The 19386-nt window shown below is 38.1% G+C and overlaps 4 protein-coding genes across 7 annotated transcripts in view; 2 read left to right on the forward strand and 2 right to left on the reverse strand.

Moving 5' to 3' along the window:
- The window catches only part of LOC141898139 (splicing factor YJU2-like), a 19249-nt gene extending 13252 nt beyond the window's left edge, over positions 1 to 5997 (forward strand). For both annotated transcript variants that reach the window (XM_074783976.1, XM_074783975.1), the window contains 7 exons: positions 1329 to 1429; positions 1557 to 1701; positions 2519 to 2653; positions 2905 to 3086; positions 3304 to 3436; positions 4624 to 4876; positions 5511 to 5997. In XM_074783976.1, coding sequence (XP_074640077.1) covers positions 1410 to 1429; positions 1557 to 1701; positions 2519 to 2653; positions 2905 to 3086; positions 3304 to 3436; positions 4624 to 4876; positions 5511 to 5965 — 1323 coding nt within the window. In that variant the 5' untranslated portion in view covers positions 1329 to 1409 and the 3' untranslated portion in view covers positions 5966 to 5997. The remainder of the gene's footprint in view (positions 1 to 1328; positions 1430 to 1556; positions 1702 to 2518; positions 2654 to 2904; positions 3087 to 3303; positions 3437 to 4623; positions 4877 to 5510) is intronic.
- LOC141898140 (uncharacterized) lies at positions 5971 to 8192 on the reverse strand. Its single transcript, XM_074783977.1, has 4 exons — positions 8086 to 8192; positions 7377 to 7541; positions 7061 to 7205; positions 5971 to 6955 (listed from the first exon to the last, which is right to left on the reverse strand). The coding sequence occupies exons 2-4, from the start codon at positions 7504 to 7506 to the stop codon at positions 6085 to 6087; spliced, it is 1146 nt and encodes a 381-aa protein (XP_074640078.1). The 5' UTR covers positions 7507 to 7541; positions 8086 to 8192; the 3' UTR covers positions 5971 to 6084.
- The window catches only part of LOC141898141 (adrenodoxin-like), a 48856-nt gene continuing 36326 nt past the window's right edge, over positions 6857 to 19386 (forward strand). For 2 of the 3 annotated variants that reach the window (XM_074783978.1, XM_074783980.1), the window contains exon 1: positions 15296 to 15523. In XM_074783978.1, coding sequence (XP_074640079.1) covers positions 15378 to 15523 — 146 coding nt within the window. In that variant the 5' untranslated portion in view covers positions 15296 to 15377. Of the gene's footprint in view, positions 6986 to 15295; positions 15524 to 19386 lie in introns of those variants that run through there. The other variant, XM_074783979.1, reaches the window with a different exon arrangement.
- Positions 9177 to 14830, reverse strand: LOC141904870 (radial spoke head protein 3 homolog). Its single transcript, XM_074793497.1, has 7 exons — positions 14587 to 14830; positions 13394 to 13487; positions 12725 to 13012; positions 12201 to 12404; positions 11429 to 11591; positions 10503 to 10756; positions 9177 to 10039 (listed from the first exon to the last, which is right to left on the reverse strand). Exons 1-7 carry the CDS (start codon positions 14694 to 14696, stop codon positions 9938 to 9940), a joined length of 1215 nt encoding a protein of 404 aa, XP_074649598.1. The 5' UTR covers positions 14697 to 14830; the 3' UTR covers positions 9177 to 9937.

Here is a 19386-nt window from a genome sequence, read left to right on the forward strand (position 1 = left end):
AGAGGGTGAGATTGAGAAGAGGGTCCACTGGGTTCCGTTTTACAAACTGGCTCCAGTTACGGGGGAATGTGCACTATATCTACGTATATCTACCTGTGAAGGAATAGGGTTAGGTGAGGCTTTATATAAATTAACTCACCCAACATGTCGTGTGCTGTGGCAAAGTGGGTAAAGCGCTCTACTACTTTTTGGTTTGGATTCGAATCCCAATCTTGCAAGTCAGAATTTTACTCTATTGCGCATGCGCCAACTGTCCTCCGTAACCGTAGTCTAGTACCTAGCCGTTGTTCCCCAAACAATGTCTAGGGCCAAAGTGCACATATAAGATTAATTTTCATCCCTCATTTTGAGGGACGAGGCTTTGAGCGCCTATTTCACCCCTAAAAATACCATAAACTTACCTCAAACTGACTGTTCTGTAATTAAATGGAAGTTAACTATTGTTTGGGCATAAATTTATAATCCTAAGTAGCTTTTGACGATCGTAGTAACTCAAAACTTTTGACCAGTCGCCTCAAAAAATAGTTGAAGTGAAGCAATATAACAAATATGGCGGCTTTTCGTGTTGCACGATGGGAGGGTCATTTAGGGATTCGGACTTAAAAAGGTTAATTAGCCAAAATTAATGCATTTTATCAACAAAAAATAACATTTAGAGTAATTTCAGAGAGACATATTGAATTTTCACATTTATCGATTTAGTCCGTACTGCAAATCCCGATTGTAGCAATCAATTCAAATCAAATCAATAAATTCTCCGGTTCCCGATCTAAATCATCAAAAATATTATTTTAAAACATGTTTTTAAAGTCAACAAGGTAACTACTGTCATACCTCGATTTAAGGCCCCCCCCCTCCCCCCCCCCCCCCGATTCACCGCCAACCTCGCCTACCGCCTAGATTTCATGGGAAACTGAACATTCGTATCTAAAATGTACAGGAAAAACTCCGATTTACCACTTCTCGCGTACCGCCACCGCCAACGTAATCTCCTAGTAAAATCATATGCAAATGCATTACAATATTTCCCAATTAACCGCCATCATAAAAGTTGAGTAGCGCTATCCTTCTATTCTAATCCATGATAACAGTCATCAGCGGGATGCTGAAAAGTTGGACCTCCAACAATAAGCCTCTAATCTCTGTAGGCCTATATAGCTACAGAAAAGGTCATACATAACTATCCTGGTTGAAGCCTTGAGTTACAAAAATCCAGACCACAATCTACAGAGAGACTGCGCGCTTTAATTAATAATCAATTATCGTGGATCAATTGAGTCAATTCTTTGTATTGATTAGGCTGATGTTATTGTTAATGTTTAATTTAGAAATATTACCCACCGGAGTTTGATCCGTCGAAGATACCCAAGCTTCGTCTACCTAGAAACCGACAATACAGCATTCGTATTATGGCTCCATTTAACATGAGGTAAGAAAATCGTGTCATTTCCAGATTTCTGAGATTTCCGTAAAAACATCAGAAGATTCAGTTGTAGATGATACGGAAGTATTCGGATATAATGTTAGTTATAGCTATGGTGGAATTTGATATTTAGGTGCAACACCTGTCGGGAATATATTTATAAAGGAAAGAAATTCAATTCGCGGAAGGAGACAGTGGAAGATGAAAACTATTTGGGTCTGCATATATTCCGATTTTACATTAAATGTCCGAAGTGCGTTGCTGAGATAGCTTTTAAGGTACCGTATATTTATCAAGTGGATTCATAAATTCTCTTCGTGTTTATGTTACAGAATTAAATCATAAGCTGTGATCATTTGAGAGACTCTGCAGTCATTTGTTCAGTTATGACAGGCTTTGTAGCTTGGTCACCTTATTGTGTCATTCGCACACCCGATAAAACTGTGATTCTGAGCAAAATTTTGACAGCTTTCCTTTACTGAGGTGATGGACTGAACGAAAGTGTGACTAGTTGAAGAACCATAATGGTGTAAACCCAATAAATCTCATTTTCAAATGAGTAAGCAAATTTATTTGATACATTTCTTCCCCTTGTCAAGTATATTACAAATGACTGGAAATGGATAGGTCTAACATTAGCATCAGTTGACTGAAATGAAACTGCTATATTATTTCCAATTAGAATCAACCTCCAATCAACCTATGTCAGGGTAAGGATCAGATTAATTTGATTAGCAAGGTTTAGATTGGTCTCTACCGATTCTGAAATACACTTCTGGCACATTCGTTTCGATCAGTATATACTATTCATTCCTGAAAGGCATAATCTGTAAACTTGATGAAAGACTAGTCCAAAGTTTGTAATCCGGAAGTGCTATTCCTGAACCAGAATGCGGTCAATTGACACCCGTCTTAGCTTAGGTTAGGAGTTTAACATTGAATGGAAAAAAATCTTTCTGGTACTGTTAGAACATTTTGCGGGGTGCATTTCCTTTGACTCCTTAAAAACTTAATCATGAAACTCAATCCGGATAGAATTTCCCGTCTGCCAGAAAAGTTGTCTAATTTTGATGATGATTTGTTGTCTTATTTTAGACGGACCCACAAAGTACCGATTATACACTGGAAGCCGGTGCCACGAGGAATTTTGAGCCGATAAGAACGGCTGAAAAATTGGCTAAAGAAGAACTGGCAGCAGCTGAATTAGAAGAAATAAATAATCCTATGAAGGTAGATAGAGACTGACAGCTGCAATCTAGATGAAAATTTTGTGTTGGTTTTGGCCGTATCGCAATTGATGGCTAAGTTACATTTTAGAAGTGATCTGAATTCCATTAAAAAAAAATGCTATAGCGAGACCAGATAATGATTGTACAAAACCACGCAATTTGAAAATTAGTCACAAAGTTGTTTTGTCTTCATGGATTTATGGTTCTAGGTATCACCGAGGACAGATTAGTGGATTTCTTTTTGTCTTATAGGTTTTAGAAAACCGGACAAAAGCGTCTCGTAATGAAATGGAAATGATCGAGACTCTCGAGGAACTGCGAGATTTGAATGCTCGTCATGCAAAAGTTGACCACGAGTATATGATTAAGCTTAGCAGCGCTTATGAAGAACAACTAAGACAGCTGCAGGATGAGGAGGATGAGCAATTAGTACAGTAAGTACAATCGTCCTGCGGTGAGCGCCTAAAACATGAAGCACCTGATGGGGGGGGGGGGGGTTTGTGGGCCTACTCTTCGGAATATTTGAAAAATTAGGTGCATTTTGAGAACTATTTTGCTGAAAATCAAATTTTACTCTGGGAACTCTTTTGAAGAAGTTTTCAATTTGACATACTTTAACGAATAACCAAACAAAATTTGGTTGTATTTTAGGTCAGTATTTGGTGATGGTACACGTGTCAAGCGATTGGCTGATTCGGACAGTGATAACGATGCTGAAACTGATAACAAAATAACACAGAAAAAGGTTGCTCCTGAAAAAGCATCAGACATCTTATTATCGACAGTATGTATAGCATTGATATTTAATTCGACAACTCACTAAGGGAAACCCTTACCATACGTAAATATAAGTAGCTTTTTGAAGTATGTTGTCATTGCCGCATTACAAAAATTATAGTAGATTCCGCTCTACTTGGTATTCCCATGATCAGAAAATGAATGAAATCAAACATTTTTCTCCGTTCAAAAGAGAATTATTCCGATTTCATTAAAAAAGTTCCTGTAACGTTACCCTGTTCTTCTTAAATTCATCTACCTTCTGATGAAAAAACTGACAATATAACACAAATGTCCATGTATTAATATCATCAGCCTATCGATTTTCTCTGCACTGTGTATAAATGGACAGTCCCTCAAACTCCTCCCACAGCTTACTGTTCCAAAAACCCCAAAATATTCCCTATAAACTATAAAATTGACCTATTATGCCTAATAAACCCGTATATTTTCGTGTCAGATGAACTTGATTGATGACGTAAAAATCCTAAAATTCCCCTATCTCTTTAAGTCGGTATTCGTTTAATTCAGTGAATTACAGTCCGAATAGAACCGAGTAAAGCGGAATCCACTGTAGATTAAGAATTCAGGAATAACTCCTAGCTAATAGATAACAGTGGCTGAAATGTGTGAAATCTGTTACGTAAAAAATCGAGAAGGCATATCCTGCTGGTCTGGGCCAAAAGCTGTGATTCAGTGTGGTTACCATATGAAAACATAGCTTACTACTTTTAATCAACTGGAATCACTTATATGATAGGTCCTATTTATCATTTCTAAAATGGCATCATTGAATCGCGCTATAGACTGGGAAGATCATTCCATGAGAATATTGACACTTCAATTGTTCATCCGTTCATGTCATTGGCTGATCCACACACACAACGAATCATAGCGCACTGTCTTTGTTAGTTTTATCTTTATTTAGGTGCGTTACCGAAATGATTGGGTGAAATTATGATGGCAAATTTTTCAGTAGGTTAACGGGATTGTATTAAGCTGTATGATATAAGTTCCAAACATTTATCTCCCAATGACTTTTTGAGTTTCTTCAGTGTGTCAGTGATTCAACCTGGGCAATATCTAGATTTTTGAGTTGCTACGAGTCTGTGAAATGTTTTTGACTTTGTATATGTCAATCTGTCGTTGTTAATCTTGAGATCGAAAAGAAAATGTTCATTCTTTGCATTTAAGGAAACGAAGTTGAAGTTAAAGAGCAATGAACCAAAAAGTTTTTCTACATTCTCATCGAAGTCCAGTTTGAAAGGTCTTGTGAAACGGAAACAGCCACAGAAAGCGGCGATAACTTGCTCAAAGGCAGCGGATACTAAATCTAACATTGCCGAGGCTCGACCGGAATCACAAGATTCAGGGCAGACAGTGAAAGCCGAATCAAATAGTCAAGAATCAAAAATAGTAACGACTGCCGCAGCAGTTGAATCTGAAGGTAAAGTTTCGTCGGGATTAGGTTTATTACTGGGTAATTATAGCGATTCTGACAATAGCGATAATTGATGAATATTTTCGATGTTAAGCGAAGAGCTGAGCCCGGTTGTCATTATGTGTGCTGCACATTAGAATCAGTAACCTACGTTTCTAATAAACTCACATATTCTGATTACGATATCTGTGAAGAATTTCAATCGGTACATGTAGATTTGCAAAAGAATCTGTATTCAGGTTGTATCTACTTGTATGTGGAATGAAATTCATGTATATTACTTACTTGTTAAATACATTTGAGTTTGGACTGGTGCATTTGCCATGCATTGAGTAAAGAGGTTGTAGGATGAAAATATCTATCACGATGTCACTGGGTCGAGGAGTCTTTTAGACTAGACACCAATGAAGTAATGCTTTATTATTGTCTAGGTTTTGATATACCTACCAATGAAGTTCATTGTAGTGTAAAAAAGTAAATTTTATCGATTCATTTGTAAATTAAGAGGCTATCTGTGTAAATAAACATTTTAAGAAACAAAAAGGCTGCATCTCACTTTTTATTTGGATCTAGATTTCTTAGTATATAGAAAAGGACTTTTTCACTTCAGATGATTAGTAGTCTGTTTATTAAATTGCAGGTTCAAGCGCCCCGACAAAAACGGTGTCCAAGGAGCTTCTATCAAGTGGTTTGCATTCGGTTCCCAATCCTTTCTTGATATCGAAAAACGGGAGGTGTTATAATACCGCACAACAACAAAAAACTTTCAGAATGCCCGAAAGTTCTATATTGAATCGTATACGAAATTTTTTCCCTGTTATCGAGAAAGCCAACGAAAGATTGAAGGATTCGAAGGCCGTCAACGATGTGAATATCGAAAACGTAAATGACGACGAGCCGTATATCGAGATGGACGTTACTATGTTTGAGCAAAACGGCGATGACGTAAGCGGTAGTAGTGACTACGATTCTTGTGACGATCTAAATATTGAGAATATCGGCGAGGTCACCGAAGACAATATACGGCTTTCGAAAAAACCATCGAAGCCGGTAGTAATCGAAGAAATTCAAAACGACGACTTTTCGTCCGGTTAGAAACTTATTAATTTTTAAAAGAAAATATATTCCCACGTATATTTGATCGAATTTGGTTCTATACAATTAATTTGATACAATTAATTTATTCATTTCATCGAGCGTCGAAGATATATTCCTCATGGGATAGGTGTTGCTCTCTTGCTGGATGAAGGTCTATGAGGATGACATTCGCAATCGCGATATCTGAATATTTTCAAGCAGTGATTGCCATTTGACGTGTACTCGGTTACCACTAAGTGTCCTTCGGGTCCGATCATACACGTCTGAGCCGCGCCAACGTCGTCGGTCGGTCCGGCTAGTTGTAGTAACAGTTGCCCGCGTTCGGAAAATAAATTCACAGTATGGTTCACGCAATCGGCCACGATTACTTGGCCGAGTGGATTTACGCATAGGCCGGCATTAAAGAAGGACAGACCGTCGGCGTTAGCAACCGGTTGGAATTTGTAGATTACCTCGCCTCGGTGGTTGAAATATTTTACCATTTGTTCGTAAGGATCCGATGTTAATATTTCGCCTTTATCGTTGACGGTAAGGTAAACGGGATTTTTGTTAGCGCTGACGGAAAACCGGTTGAAAAGTTTACCCCCTCGTCGATACAATTCGACCGAACCATCGAAAGTCGAAATGGCAACATTATAAAACGAGTCGCAAGCCACGTCGAATGGCTCCTCTGTTACGTTGAAAAGAAACTTGTATTTTCCTTCAACGTCGAAAACTTGAACTCGTTTATTTTTCGTGTCTGCGACGACGATGTCGTCGTTCGGCATAATTCCGACACCGGAGGGTTCGTGAAATTCCCTTGGTGATTTACCGCGCTTTCCGATCACTTGTTTCAACACTCCGTGGCTGTTGAAAATCTGCAAGCGGTGGTTCTTTGCATCCGCGATGTGTATGTCGCCAGTACTGTTTATCGCGAGTCCCCTTGGATAATAGAAATTTCCTTTCGATGAACCTCGAAAACCAACATTGAAAAGTAGTTTATCCGGCCTGAAAAAGGAGTAATATCGAATTATTCGGGTAAGCAGTTTTTAAAAAGGATTCGAATGTCTAACTGATATGTACGAGAATCGAATTATATTCTATAGCACCTACTGCTTTTTATCCGGTTTCCGTGCTTCCTTGATGTGCATCTTGTCAAACGATTCGCATGTTTTCCGAAGGCCATCTGCAAAAAGAGACGCCTCCCAAATCCGTCTGTCCTCGTGATCTTGCATTACGGGATGTCGACAGTTGTGAGCTAGAAATTAGTGTAAACATTGAAATGATGATCGCAATATGGCTGGCGATGCAAACTTGTCGCCTAGAAATCGCCATAGCGACACATCGCTGAGATATTGCAATATGCGCCGGCGTCCATAGCCGAAAAATGTAATAAGTAATAAGTCAGTGGAAAAATGTGTGACCTTACCCAATGTGCGCCTTTCTGGAGATATCCATTTATGATCCCTGTGAATTTCTCTGAGCAGTGGAGCTCTTTTGGCCGGCGTGTGTCTGTAGCCGAGGCCATGTAATCGCGTTTGCGTTTGGAAGTCCACCATATTTCAACGATGACTGCAGCAATTATGCAGGATAACTATCAATATACGATCAATATGGTACAAATTTACCACGACGATGAATAGCACACTAAATTAATAATAGCTGAGAGACGTTGACAACCTAATAAATATACCTCGTATCCTAGAAGATAATTGATGCCCCACATTTTCATATTTTTAACGTGCAGGCTTTACGTGTTTCAGATTCACAGTTATAACGATTGGAAAAGAAACACCATTTAGTAATATTATTACCGAACTTTAAAAAGTTATCGTCGTGACTTCACCTTGAATACGTTTACGGTTGCAGATCGATACAGTATACTCTACCCAAGTGGGATCCGTTCAAAACTCTGATGTTTTTAGAAATGTTTATCTCTAAATTTATATTATATTTTGCATGGTTGTTTATGGAATGCATAACACCCAACTCGGAAATTACTCAAGTCGGACACATTTATACGGTCCCAAAAGATCCAACTTTATATATATATATATTACACATAAAGCCAACATTATCTAAAACTGCAACTTGCAAACATTTTTGTATTCCTGAAAAAAAACGTTATGCGTACTTACTTTAATAGCCAGTGAAATCAATGTAGACCCTACTACTAGAGACTGTTGTATATAAAACGACTGTCGATCCTTTGCACAACCAAACTGTTTGTTATGCAGTACTCTCTACTCGGGGGTAATCGGTATCTATGCGAACTCGTTCTCGTTCAGATATATATCGCTTGAAAGAATTTCATATAAAAACTATTTCAAACCAAATGATCGTTCACGCTTCGTCACTCGACTATAGCCTCGACTATAGTATCGTGCATTTTTCGGCGCACGACCTTTTAGTTTAGTTTATAAAATCAGTCTTGTTTAAGTGTGAAAAACCTGTGCATTTGATTAAATTGCCTTCTCCGCGAAATACAAACAGTAGAGGTAAACAGCCCGGATCCGACGAGAATGTATAAATATATATACATGTACATGTATTCGAACTAACTTCTCGTGTCCCTCGTTATTATCGGAGCTATGCTATCCAATTATATACAGGCTGAAGAGTATTTCTTTTCTTGAAGATCGTGGCGAAAGATCATGACCGAAATGAGTAGTTACAACGTCAAAAAATATTTTTTTTCATGTAGAATTCATTATCAAGGCGAAAGGTAACAAATGGCCATAACGTCGAAGAATGAGTATTTGCTGCTTTAAGAAAAAGGTTGTTTGTCGAACAAAAAATCTTCAAAACAATTTACTTCGAAAGGATTATTGTGACGAAACCCGGCAATATTTCGACTAATAACCCAAATGCGCTACTTTCAATAAATTGTCATCGAGGCTTTTTTTTCACAGAGTGTGCCACATTCCGCCAATTTACATCCATGTTACGACGCGAAATTCCCTGGGTGAATCGAGAAATTTCTTGGTAACGAGCTTTATAAATTTTCATGAATCACTTGATCGAGTGATCGTGTCGTAGTCAGTAGTATAAACCCCAGTTTTCCAGGCTTTTTTTTTAAATTGTCAAATTCCCTGCTTTTTTCAAGTCTCAAGCAATCTCGAGCAATAGACGCTTATCGATCAGCAACCCCATTTCTCGACGGGAATCCCCTCGGAGCAAAGAAACGACTGACAGACATCCTCCATACGAAGACCTGAAAACGCGAGCGTGATTTGGAAAAACATTTATTGTTTCAGACATAGATAAAATACAGTTTGAGTCGACCGGACAAGGTATAATACACTGTTTCAATAAATCATTAATCCGTTAACATAACTAGTAAATAAAGATCTTTCAAAAATAACTACAGAAATTCCATAAACCGATCCAATTCAATCACCATACACAGAGTTAAGCACCGCCCAGGTGGGAAATCGACGTTTCATTAATAATACAACCAGATAAACTCAAGCCCGTATTGGAACAAAATCTGCATTTGCATTCGAATATACATGAATATTTGGACGGCAAAATTTCTAATTTGTGATGAAAAATCTCAGTTTTTTTCAATATAAACAAAATAGAAAATTTCTCCAAAAAAATTCAGTGCTAGCTACATCCTTGCATACAAAGGTAACAAATATTGACATGTAACAATTTATATCACAGACAACCTTCTAACAAATTGATTGTAACTTGAACGACCAAAATGATAGATGCACACATGGACAATATGGACACAATATATGGACAATATCTAGATGATCATGAAAGGTGTCCAACATCAACGTGCATGCAACTGGATGTTAAAAGATTCAACAAGTTAGGAATGTAAAATCGACTGTACATCACTGAGCAGTAACCAGTAATCAGTAACCAGAGCAAACACATCAATATATTAATATCAGTCTATCTTTTCATCATATATACACAATAATTCATACTGTTTTTTTTGGGTTATTTTTCCTAAACTATCTGATGACGATATTTCTATTGATCATCCTCTTCTGGTTCTTCTTCCTGTTCCGCGGGCTCATTCTCTTGATTTTCATCCGCCGTTTCTTCGTCTTTTGATGCCGCTGCAGTTGTTTCCTAAAATGAGTTCAGATAGTTATAGGGATAATACATCCAAGTGCAATACTTGAAGCAACTCATTATAATATGAAGACGTGGGGTTGGAACATGCATGCATAAAGCTGAAGAAAAATCAATACCTTGTTTCTCATTTCTGATGTGCTCAAAAATTTACCCAACTGGCCAATCTCCCAGTCACATTATTACATGCATAACAGACCCAGCAGAAATGAACTGATTATAAATTTCAATGCAGTTAACGAAAGTGACCTGGCTGATTAGGAGAAACAAGGTATTTTTGTTTAACCTTAGCTCTTCATATAAGACTCAAGTTCATCCTTTTTCAAGAAGAAACTGAACTGGATATTCATTTTTAAATTAGCCACACTTCCATACAAAGTCTTGACGATCGGATTTTGGTGCTAGTACAGTTGAATATCAGATCATACAGCAGAATGACAGCGCATTAATTTATACCAACCTCAGACTTAACTTCTTCACTTGGAGCTGATTCGCCGGCATCTTTTTGGCCTAGTTTTTCATCTACTAAAGCCTGTGCGGCGTCCTGAGCAATTTTTGTTTTCGTCTCGCGATCAGCCATTTGGGCATACGAGTGAAAACGATTTTTCACAACGTCTCTGATTATACCATCGAGTACCATGCGACCGTGAGTAACCTTGTTCAATTTCTCTTCGACTTGGTCCATCAACCATGGAATGAAGCCTTGCTCCACATCTGAAAAATGAGCATCAACATCGATATCATACACAATACTACTTCAGGCGAATGGCTTAACGGTATGTGCCATCAAACTACCCAGTACTCAAATTAGAACCGAAATTTTTATTAAATTAGCCATTAATACATTTTCAATTGAGTTAACCCCCGGGGTTAAAGTTGATACCAGTCTATAAACTGGCCCCCAGAAAATCACCATGGCTCTTCTATAACAGGGCCAAGTTTCGCAAAAAGGATTAAGCCGATTAATCGATTTAAAGATAAACTGAATTAAGAAAGAAATTAAATCGATTGAAGAGTTAAACCTTTGTGAAACTCCGCTCAAGTGGAACCAGACTGTAGTTAAGGAAGTATGTTCTATGAATTGAGGTACATTTTTTCCCATCTGCTTTGCGTCCCATCTGAATAGATTACGCTAAGACTTCTACCGGTGGAAAGCCCCTACATAACTCTATCAGTTATGGAATGGAGAATGGATAAGAGCATGTTTTTGGTTGATTTCTGGATGGAAATAGTGCCTTTTTTGTTGGTACTGTTGTCAAAAATCATCCCTAGGTCTGCCCTGTATCAACCAAATCGTAAGATCATGTTTACGAGATGCTCGATTAGCAGGAAATATGCACAACCTTAGTTCCTAGTTAGAAAATATTAGTCTTTATCAATGTGTACCTCGCTCAACAGGATCGTAAAAGTATCCATTGTCTGCCAATGTACCAAATACTGATGGCACCAAATCGGCGAGATAGCTTTGAGCAAATGCACGTGCAGCGATCTTATCTGCAGTTTCTTTTTCACGTTCCAAAATGTCTCGTTGTTGCTTCTTCCTTCGTTCCTGCAAATTCAATCAATTACCAAATTACATTGGCATCATCTTATTAGCATATAATCTTCTATTTTAACCATAATGATTCGATGGACATTTTCTTAGCCAGTGTCAAAACCAAGTCAACCCAAAGCCATCCTCTGATATCCTTGGATGCTGGATGCCGTGATTTAGATATTCTATTAGACATCCATGACAGCAACAACACAACTTGTATCTACTATTCTGAAGACAAAAAAGCCAATGATACAGCTCTCTGACTTTCTTGTTGTAACTGAATCTAACTATCTATGAACTCAGTCTGAAGTATACCGAGTCTCTTTGTTTGCCTAAAACACAGCTGAATCAAAACAAATGCCTCTGACGATTAACAAAGATAGACACTTGTAGAAATCTAAAATACATTTCTTAGAATAATGAAAATTCATCCCACTGGTAATGAATTTCAGATGATGATTTAATTAGACAGTGTCACTAGGTTGTCATTCTAGCGCAACAGCAAGCTTTTCCAAGCATAAGAGTTTTCTTAAAGTCAATTCAAGACTTTTACAAAATTATGACTCAAAGCTTAACATCATGGTAGAAATCTAGCAAATACTTTTCAAGACAAAAACATACTTTCTCTTCTCTGTGTCGTCTTTCTTGTTCTTCTAGTCGCTGTTGTTCTACCAATTCGGCATTTCGTAGTTCTTCAAACGCGCGCTGTTGTGATCGCAGATTTGCTAGCTCTTCTTCTTCCATCACTTCGAGCAACGACTGTTCAACTGTTTTGCCGACCAAAACTTCCAGAATTGGACGAACTTCGACGTCGAAGTTGAAGAGCTAAATATAATTTTTAGATAATTGCACTTTATACAAGCTGTTGAGAGACATCAATGGTGAATTTTAGATTGACAGGGAACTCATTTGCATATTGTAATTGAAATCTTTTCAATGGAGCAGTATAGGTGCAAGTGGCTTTAAGAGCATTTGACACTAGAACCCTTTGGACTTCTTAGTTTCTCTCTATCTGGTTTATATCATATCATACTAAACTTTCGCAATTTGACTGCCAATGATATTAATGCGTTGTGAATACTGGCATCTAAAGCTATTATTTATTAGAAATAAATGATCGCTGATTTCCCCAATCTAAAACTTACATCTCCTTCCAATATTTGAGTAGCGACATCAACTCCAGACTTTGCAGGAATGAATAATGGAGATGGAGGACGGTCAAGAAATGCATCTGTTTGACAATCGACATCAGCTTCTTCGACTCGATCACTTAGTTCTTCCAGATATAATTCCGTCTGCACATCGATGTGCTTTCGGCCTTCAACCGGTTCTGGGGACCGAGGGCGAAGTTGGTCTTTGGCACGCTTTTTCGCTAATGCCCGACGACGCGATTCTTGTTGTCTCTGAATCTCGATTGGATCGGGCTGTGCCGACTGAAAAATAAATTTGAAAGCAAGATTTATTTCAGCGATTCTTTAAGTTAACATCAATGGATTGCTGTGTGGATCTGGAGTTCGGTCCCACAATTGAGCCTCAGTGGGCCTCTCAGATTAGCCTCAGTGGGCTGACAAGCATGTTTTTGAATCCTGTTGGCTGCTTGAGTGTGGGCACACTTTAAAAAAGGCCAAAAAATGTTCCTGTCATCATGAATGATGAACATTATGATAAAATCACATTATCAAGATGAACATTCAGTAATCGTGAAGTGAAATGAACAATGCTATAGGGTTTGTTTCAGGAATCCAAGATTTTAAAATGACGTCAATAGAAAAAAAAAACATAACTGTGATGATCATAAGTGCTAAAATACTTACAGCAGGCAGTGTGTGCTGGGCATAGGTATTGCCTCTGACAATCCTTCTGTCATACATGATGTTGGCATACACGCTATTGCTAACATTTTGTTGCCTAGAGAAAAGATAATTTCATAGAAATGACTTTCTCACGACATCACTATTTCATTTTAGTAAAAAAATAGAAGCCCTATCAGATTATGAACTCTAAACCAGAGTCTGTATTTAAGAGTAGTTGCATTCATATGTTCGAAGGAGAGTCTAGTTTTTACAAAACATGCACTCCCTGATTGTATGTTTAAAATGATGTTTGGCTGACATAGACGTGGAAAATAAGGAGAGGTTATTATACTCTTGACATTGCAAGTCCCCAACGATTGCACTCAAATTTTATAACATAAACAACATAGCTCTAAAAATAACCTGAATATAGATTTCAACAAGAGATCCACGGATCTTCATATCTTGGGCGCAGAATGTTATCTTTGTAATGTAAAGGCGCCATCTGATCGATGCATCTTTAAGGTTTTCCTTGAACACTTCATGAATGTGTAAAATCTGCTGATTTCGGAGAACAACATCATCGAAATCTAATCAGCAATCATCGCAACAATACACGAGGTTTGGGCCTATTCGATTGTGCGCGCATAATCATCCGTGAAGTAGCGTATCGATTGAATCTTCGGTTATTTGCATAATGAAATAGATATGGGGAGACGGGACCGATACTACGGCTATCAAATTAAAAATGAACATATAAGAATCTCCCATGACTGGGAAATTAGAAACTAGAACCGAGCAGATTAATAGGTGAGAAGATTAAAAGACCAGTTTGTCTGCATCAATCGAATATGCCCTTACATTGATTGACATCGGGAGCTCAGCCAACCGCAGGGAGCAGTTTATTTTACTTCTATGTAACGTTGTACATCGGCCTTCTAGCCGTTTTATGAGACATAATGCTCCTTGAAATTTCTTTAAAAATCGCCACAAATTCGTCGATTTCTCTTAAATGAACGCGATATTCAAAATTCCATTTCCAACAGACTTTACCGCATGATGAAGCTACATTTTGCACATAAACATAGTAGATTGCATGACTTCGTGTCAAAGTTATAACCTCATTTGTTAGCAAAAATTCGATTTTTGGACCCATTACAATATCTAGGGCTTGGCCCGAGATAATAAGGGAGGTAGCATATAGGCCTACTCACTGTTGGGCTTCTCTGTATTTTTTTCTCTGTTGAACTGGTCGAGGCTGACTGGCGAATGTGTACGTAGCATCACCGTTTTTTTGTGGTAGAACAGTAGTCATTCTGGTCATTTATGATTTCCTATCTATCTGAAGCTTGAAGTTCGGCTAATTCTACTGCTATCTTGCACTGTCGATCTATGAATTTTGCCGAAAACCTGCGGAGAATTGTTCGTCGAGACAGTCCAGGTTGTTTACAAATGGCCGCCGTGAAAACCAGGGGCGCACTAATCTAATAGTCCAATTTTGCAATCGTAACATTCACTAAATCCAGTCGTTCTTCACCCTTTCGTCGATTTTAAATGAAACATCTGATCAATTTCGGTAAGTATATTGATGCATAAAACGATTTAACGATCAGAAAATGGAAACAGACTGACAAATACTATTTTCTACGCGTAAGCGTTTGACGCAGCACGCACTAAATATTGTTATCCGTCGCTTGGTTACGGATGCGGATACGAGGGTTCGAGTCCTGATATTTAGACTGCGTAAATTATATCTTTTCGTTTTATTCGCACGAATAGTCTTTAGTCTTTTAATAATCTTTTTCACTTTTAACGTTTATTCGTATATATCTAGGTGAGTTTTTTGCGTAGGCTAGGTTTGGGAATCGAACTCTGATATAACTCTGCTAACTGTGAATTAACCCTTAGCTTAGATCCTTTCCGGATCTGAACTATCACGAACCATTCTGATCTTGTTCATTTCCGGTCCTTCATTTCCAGCATTTCAGTTTTGCTGTGATCGATCATGGCCCTGTTTTGTGGACGTACCATTTCCCGTCTGTGTGTAAAATCCACTCAATCATATCTCAGACGAGGAGCGTTAATTCAGCAACAAAACCAGCAGTTGCACAGAAGACTCATTACGCAATCGACAGCGCTTCCGAAAGAAAAGTAAGTCAAATTTCAATCAAGTTTATTTTTTATGTTGTTAACAGGTTAATGTAACCGAATAGGCCGGGCACAGTAACCGACTGGCTCTCCGGGCCAGATTTTCAACAACGGCTGTGCCAGACAATATACTGCCGCTCAGTACTGGCCTACAGCTTGGCCTCTCTTATACGCACGGGCCGGGCCAAATAACCACGTCAGGGATCCCCTCTGCAAGTCGTGCCTCCTATTGGGTAGGGTATGAAAGCCGGTCGCGGCCGCTGGAATATCTCAATCGGAGGTCTTTATTTTGTAATAACATCCTGTGTACCACAGAGACTAAGATGCGAACGACATTTTGTCAATACTTTTGAATCACTGTGACTTTAAACCACCAGAAATCCAGTTTCACTAAACCGATAGTGAAAAATAAACTCTCTTTACAAACCTCAAACATTCAGTTTTCTTATTATTATATTCATTGGGAGGTTCCTTCATCATGGTCCGTGCTTGATGCGATATAAATACAGAAATAGCAAAAATTACACCATTTTTTCACTTTGACACTAGGCATTGTGACACTGTAGTTCGTTAGCAACAAGACACTTGAGCAATGCGTGTCTCATCGCTAAACAGCGCATCACTTTTGTATCTTAAATTTAATCGTACTAAAATCAGAATTATCGTCAAAATGATATAATGAACAAACGTAAGACATCATAAGGTTAGTGTAGATAGTTTATTTATCAAAATCGGTTGTTTATTTGCTGAGATATCGCAGTTTGAACACGGACAAAAAAGCCGACCAAATTCTGGTCGGCAACTGTACAGCGACTTTGAATCCACGCGTCTGGGTGGTTGGTTACACTAGGATCGTAGAGCGACGGAGATCACTGGTGGAGACAACCACTGCCAGTGCTGGGTGAATTAAAAACTCAACTATTTAATGAAAAGTCATGCGCTTTATTTAATACATACTGATATTAAAAAATTCAAAATTTTTTATTTAATACATAATACCAAAATTTTTTATTTGATACATTATACAACTAACACATTATTCAATAAGGTAATATATTGTTCTTAAGGCTTTAGCCCACACTGAAAGCTACTTTTCTCATTTCTTATAATTGTGCTTGCTGAAAATGTTGTAGAATTTATTGTTTGTGTTTTCTCCCCTTTAACCTCTATATAGCATGTCATGCTTTCCGCTTTATCTAATACATACTGATATTCAAAAGTTTACTTAAAATTAGAGTTAGACATCTGGGCCTAGTTGCACATTCGTGACTTAAGTCCAAAAGTGACCTTAAATCTTAAGACTGGTCTTAAGTTGTTAGATTAGCCATAGAACTAAGTTGGTCTTTAGACTGGTCTTAAGTGCACCACAACACACTGCACATTCTACAATCTGCCGAGCTACATTCCCATTAATCTTCTGGCATTCGAAATGCAGCTAACGCATACAAAAATCACATTGAATCCATTTAAGGTCCTTTTTTGTTGGTTCACTGCAAAATGGCATTTCACAAATTTTGTTGCAGTTGCGCGAGCTGTAATGCAATATACGGTTCGAAACGTATGATCTGAAGATATCACAATGTTGCTGGCGCATAATTTTTGGAGTTACGCCGTTTGCAATTGCCTCAGCATTCTGAAAAATAAAGGAGTAAATTGCTGTAAACTTGTGTCTACTGTAATCTATTTTGAAAAATCCTCAGTTTAATAAAAATGCAAAACCTACCATCAATAGGAATATCCCACAGCTAATTCCATCGGTTTGGGTCGACTGGGAATAATGGCGGTAAGACCACCCAAGTTTCAGATTTGTGTCCTCAATCACCACTTCGCTATGTACTTTCATAAATTTCCTTATAAAAAGTAGAAACAATCAATAATTTGACTGAAAAATTGCATTTCATGGGCTATAGAAAGTTGAGACACATGTAAATGCAAAGGGCAGATGTGGTCAAATTTTTTATGGTCTTAAATTGCATGAACGAACCTCCACATCTCTGATATTTGTTGCTCATGTTTCTGACGCGTAGGTAGAGAATTTAACACCGTCTTTTCCTTAATATCAGCTGATAGTAGAATCCAATGGTCACAGATACAAATTGGTATCATTACAATATCAAACTTCGAAAAAATTACCTTAAAGTAAATAAAAAGTCATTTAAAAGTAAAACATTTAGCATTCAAACATAGCATTCAGTGAAATGTAATCAAGCAAATTATGAGTACTTATTTTTTCGTACAACCATTCCTACAAATTATCGTTCAGCCATTTGTTATACACGAACGATGGTATTATGTATATTTCAACAGCAGTTTGGAGAGCAAGCCCAGGTAAGCATATGTATGATCCGGAAAAATATAATTTATTGGTGTTTTTTGTTGTTTTGAAATAGAATATAACGTGAATCTATGTTTTTTTCAGAAAAATTTCATATTTTGAAAATATATTCATAACCAAGTAATTGAGTAGTCTAATTCACTTACAGCGTCATCGCACCATCCATCCAAACTTTTTAGGTTGTTCTCTCTGATGATGGTATTCATGACGTTTAATGTTTCATCCGTCTTGCCGAAATTCTTTCTTCGCCCTACAAACTTGGCATCCTTATGGTCCGGTGTAGTTTTGAGTGTCTCAGACATCTTTACTGGTGGAATATTGTGCCTGAATGATTCAATCAGGATAGCCCCTAAATGACACACTTAGGTTCCAGTTATGTTGACCTCTTTACATTTTTCCTGTAATCTACCCAGTATTCGAGAAAGAGTATCTTCATGTTCTTCTAAAACTTGTAGGTAGAATGAGTTTGCTATCGATTCTGGCTTGCTGTCGCCAATTTTTTTCGGTAATTTGAAGTCTGAAGACTCGATCTTATCAATGATATCCTGAATAGTACAGCGGTCAATGGATGCTATGAAATCTAGCACATCACTTTTAGGAGACCTACATGGAGATTGTGTATCAGCAACTATTTCTTTTGGGTTTTCAGCTTTTTCTGCTTTTAATTCGGGTGTGGATGTCGCAACCGGGCTCTGGACTTCTCTCACAACTTCTAAATACGACGACGTTAAAACTTCTCAATGCTTTCTTCTACTTCTATTTCATCCTCAAAGCGCAGGATCTTTTGAGATTTTTCACGATCATCGGTTTTCATGATGCTTTTCGGTGTTTCCAGTCGAGTAGTGTCATTGATGTAGTCAGGACATACTGATCGTGTAGCTGGCTGCAGAAGATGCCGATGGCCGTTAGGCAAAGCACAGGTCACCGCCTAACGGGTCTCCGCTCCGATATTTCTGTCAGGGTTTTTAGCCCACTTGGGACTTTAGTCCCAGCGGGCTATTGCGTTCACTTTTCGTCCGTCCGTCCGTAGACGGAATCCAGTTATTTTGGGAAGTTTTGAAGACGCTTCAAGGTAACGTCTTGATATTTGGGTTACACGTGTATCTGCCCTAGACACATCTTCAGCCCAAAAACTGGCCCTGTCAGAATCAAGATGGCCGACTAGCAGCCATTGTTGTTCGCCAAGATCAGCACTTTTTACACATTTTTGAACTTTTTGAGGGAAATTTTGAAGACGCTTTGATCAATTACCTTGATCTTTCGGATATATGTGAATCCCCCCAGGGTACATCAACATAACAAAAATTGGGTCGGTCGGACTCAAGATGGCCGTCCTATGACCTTTTTAGTGCCCAAAATTAACAAATTAGTTTTGGCCCGAATTCTGAATCCTGTAGCTTCATACTGGTTTGCCATTTCTCATTGCAATTTGTGATGGGTATTCTTTGGAAAGGGATGTTTTATAACTGAGACAGGTATTTTTCATCAGCCAATTATGACGCAATTGGCGGCCATCTTTGTGTCACCAGTA

Source organism: Tubulanus polymorphus, chromosome 1 (assembly GCF_964204645.1).
Source record: "Tubulanus polymorphus chromosome 1, tnTubPoly1.2, whole genome shotgun sequence".
Classification (NCBI taxonomy): domain Eukaryota; kingdom Metazoa; phylum Nemertea; class Palaeonemertea; order Tubulaniformes; family Tubulanidae; genus Tubulanus; species Tubulanus polymorphus.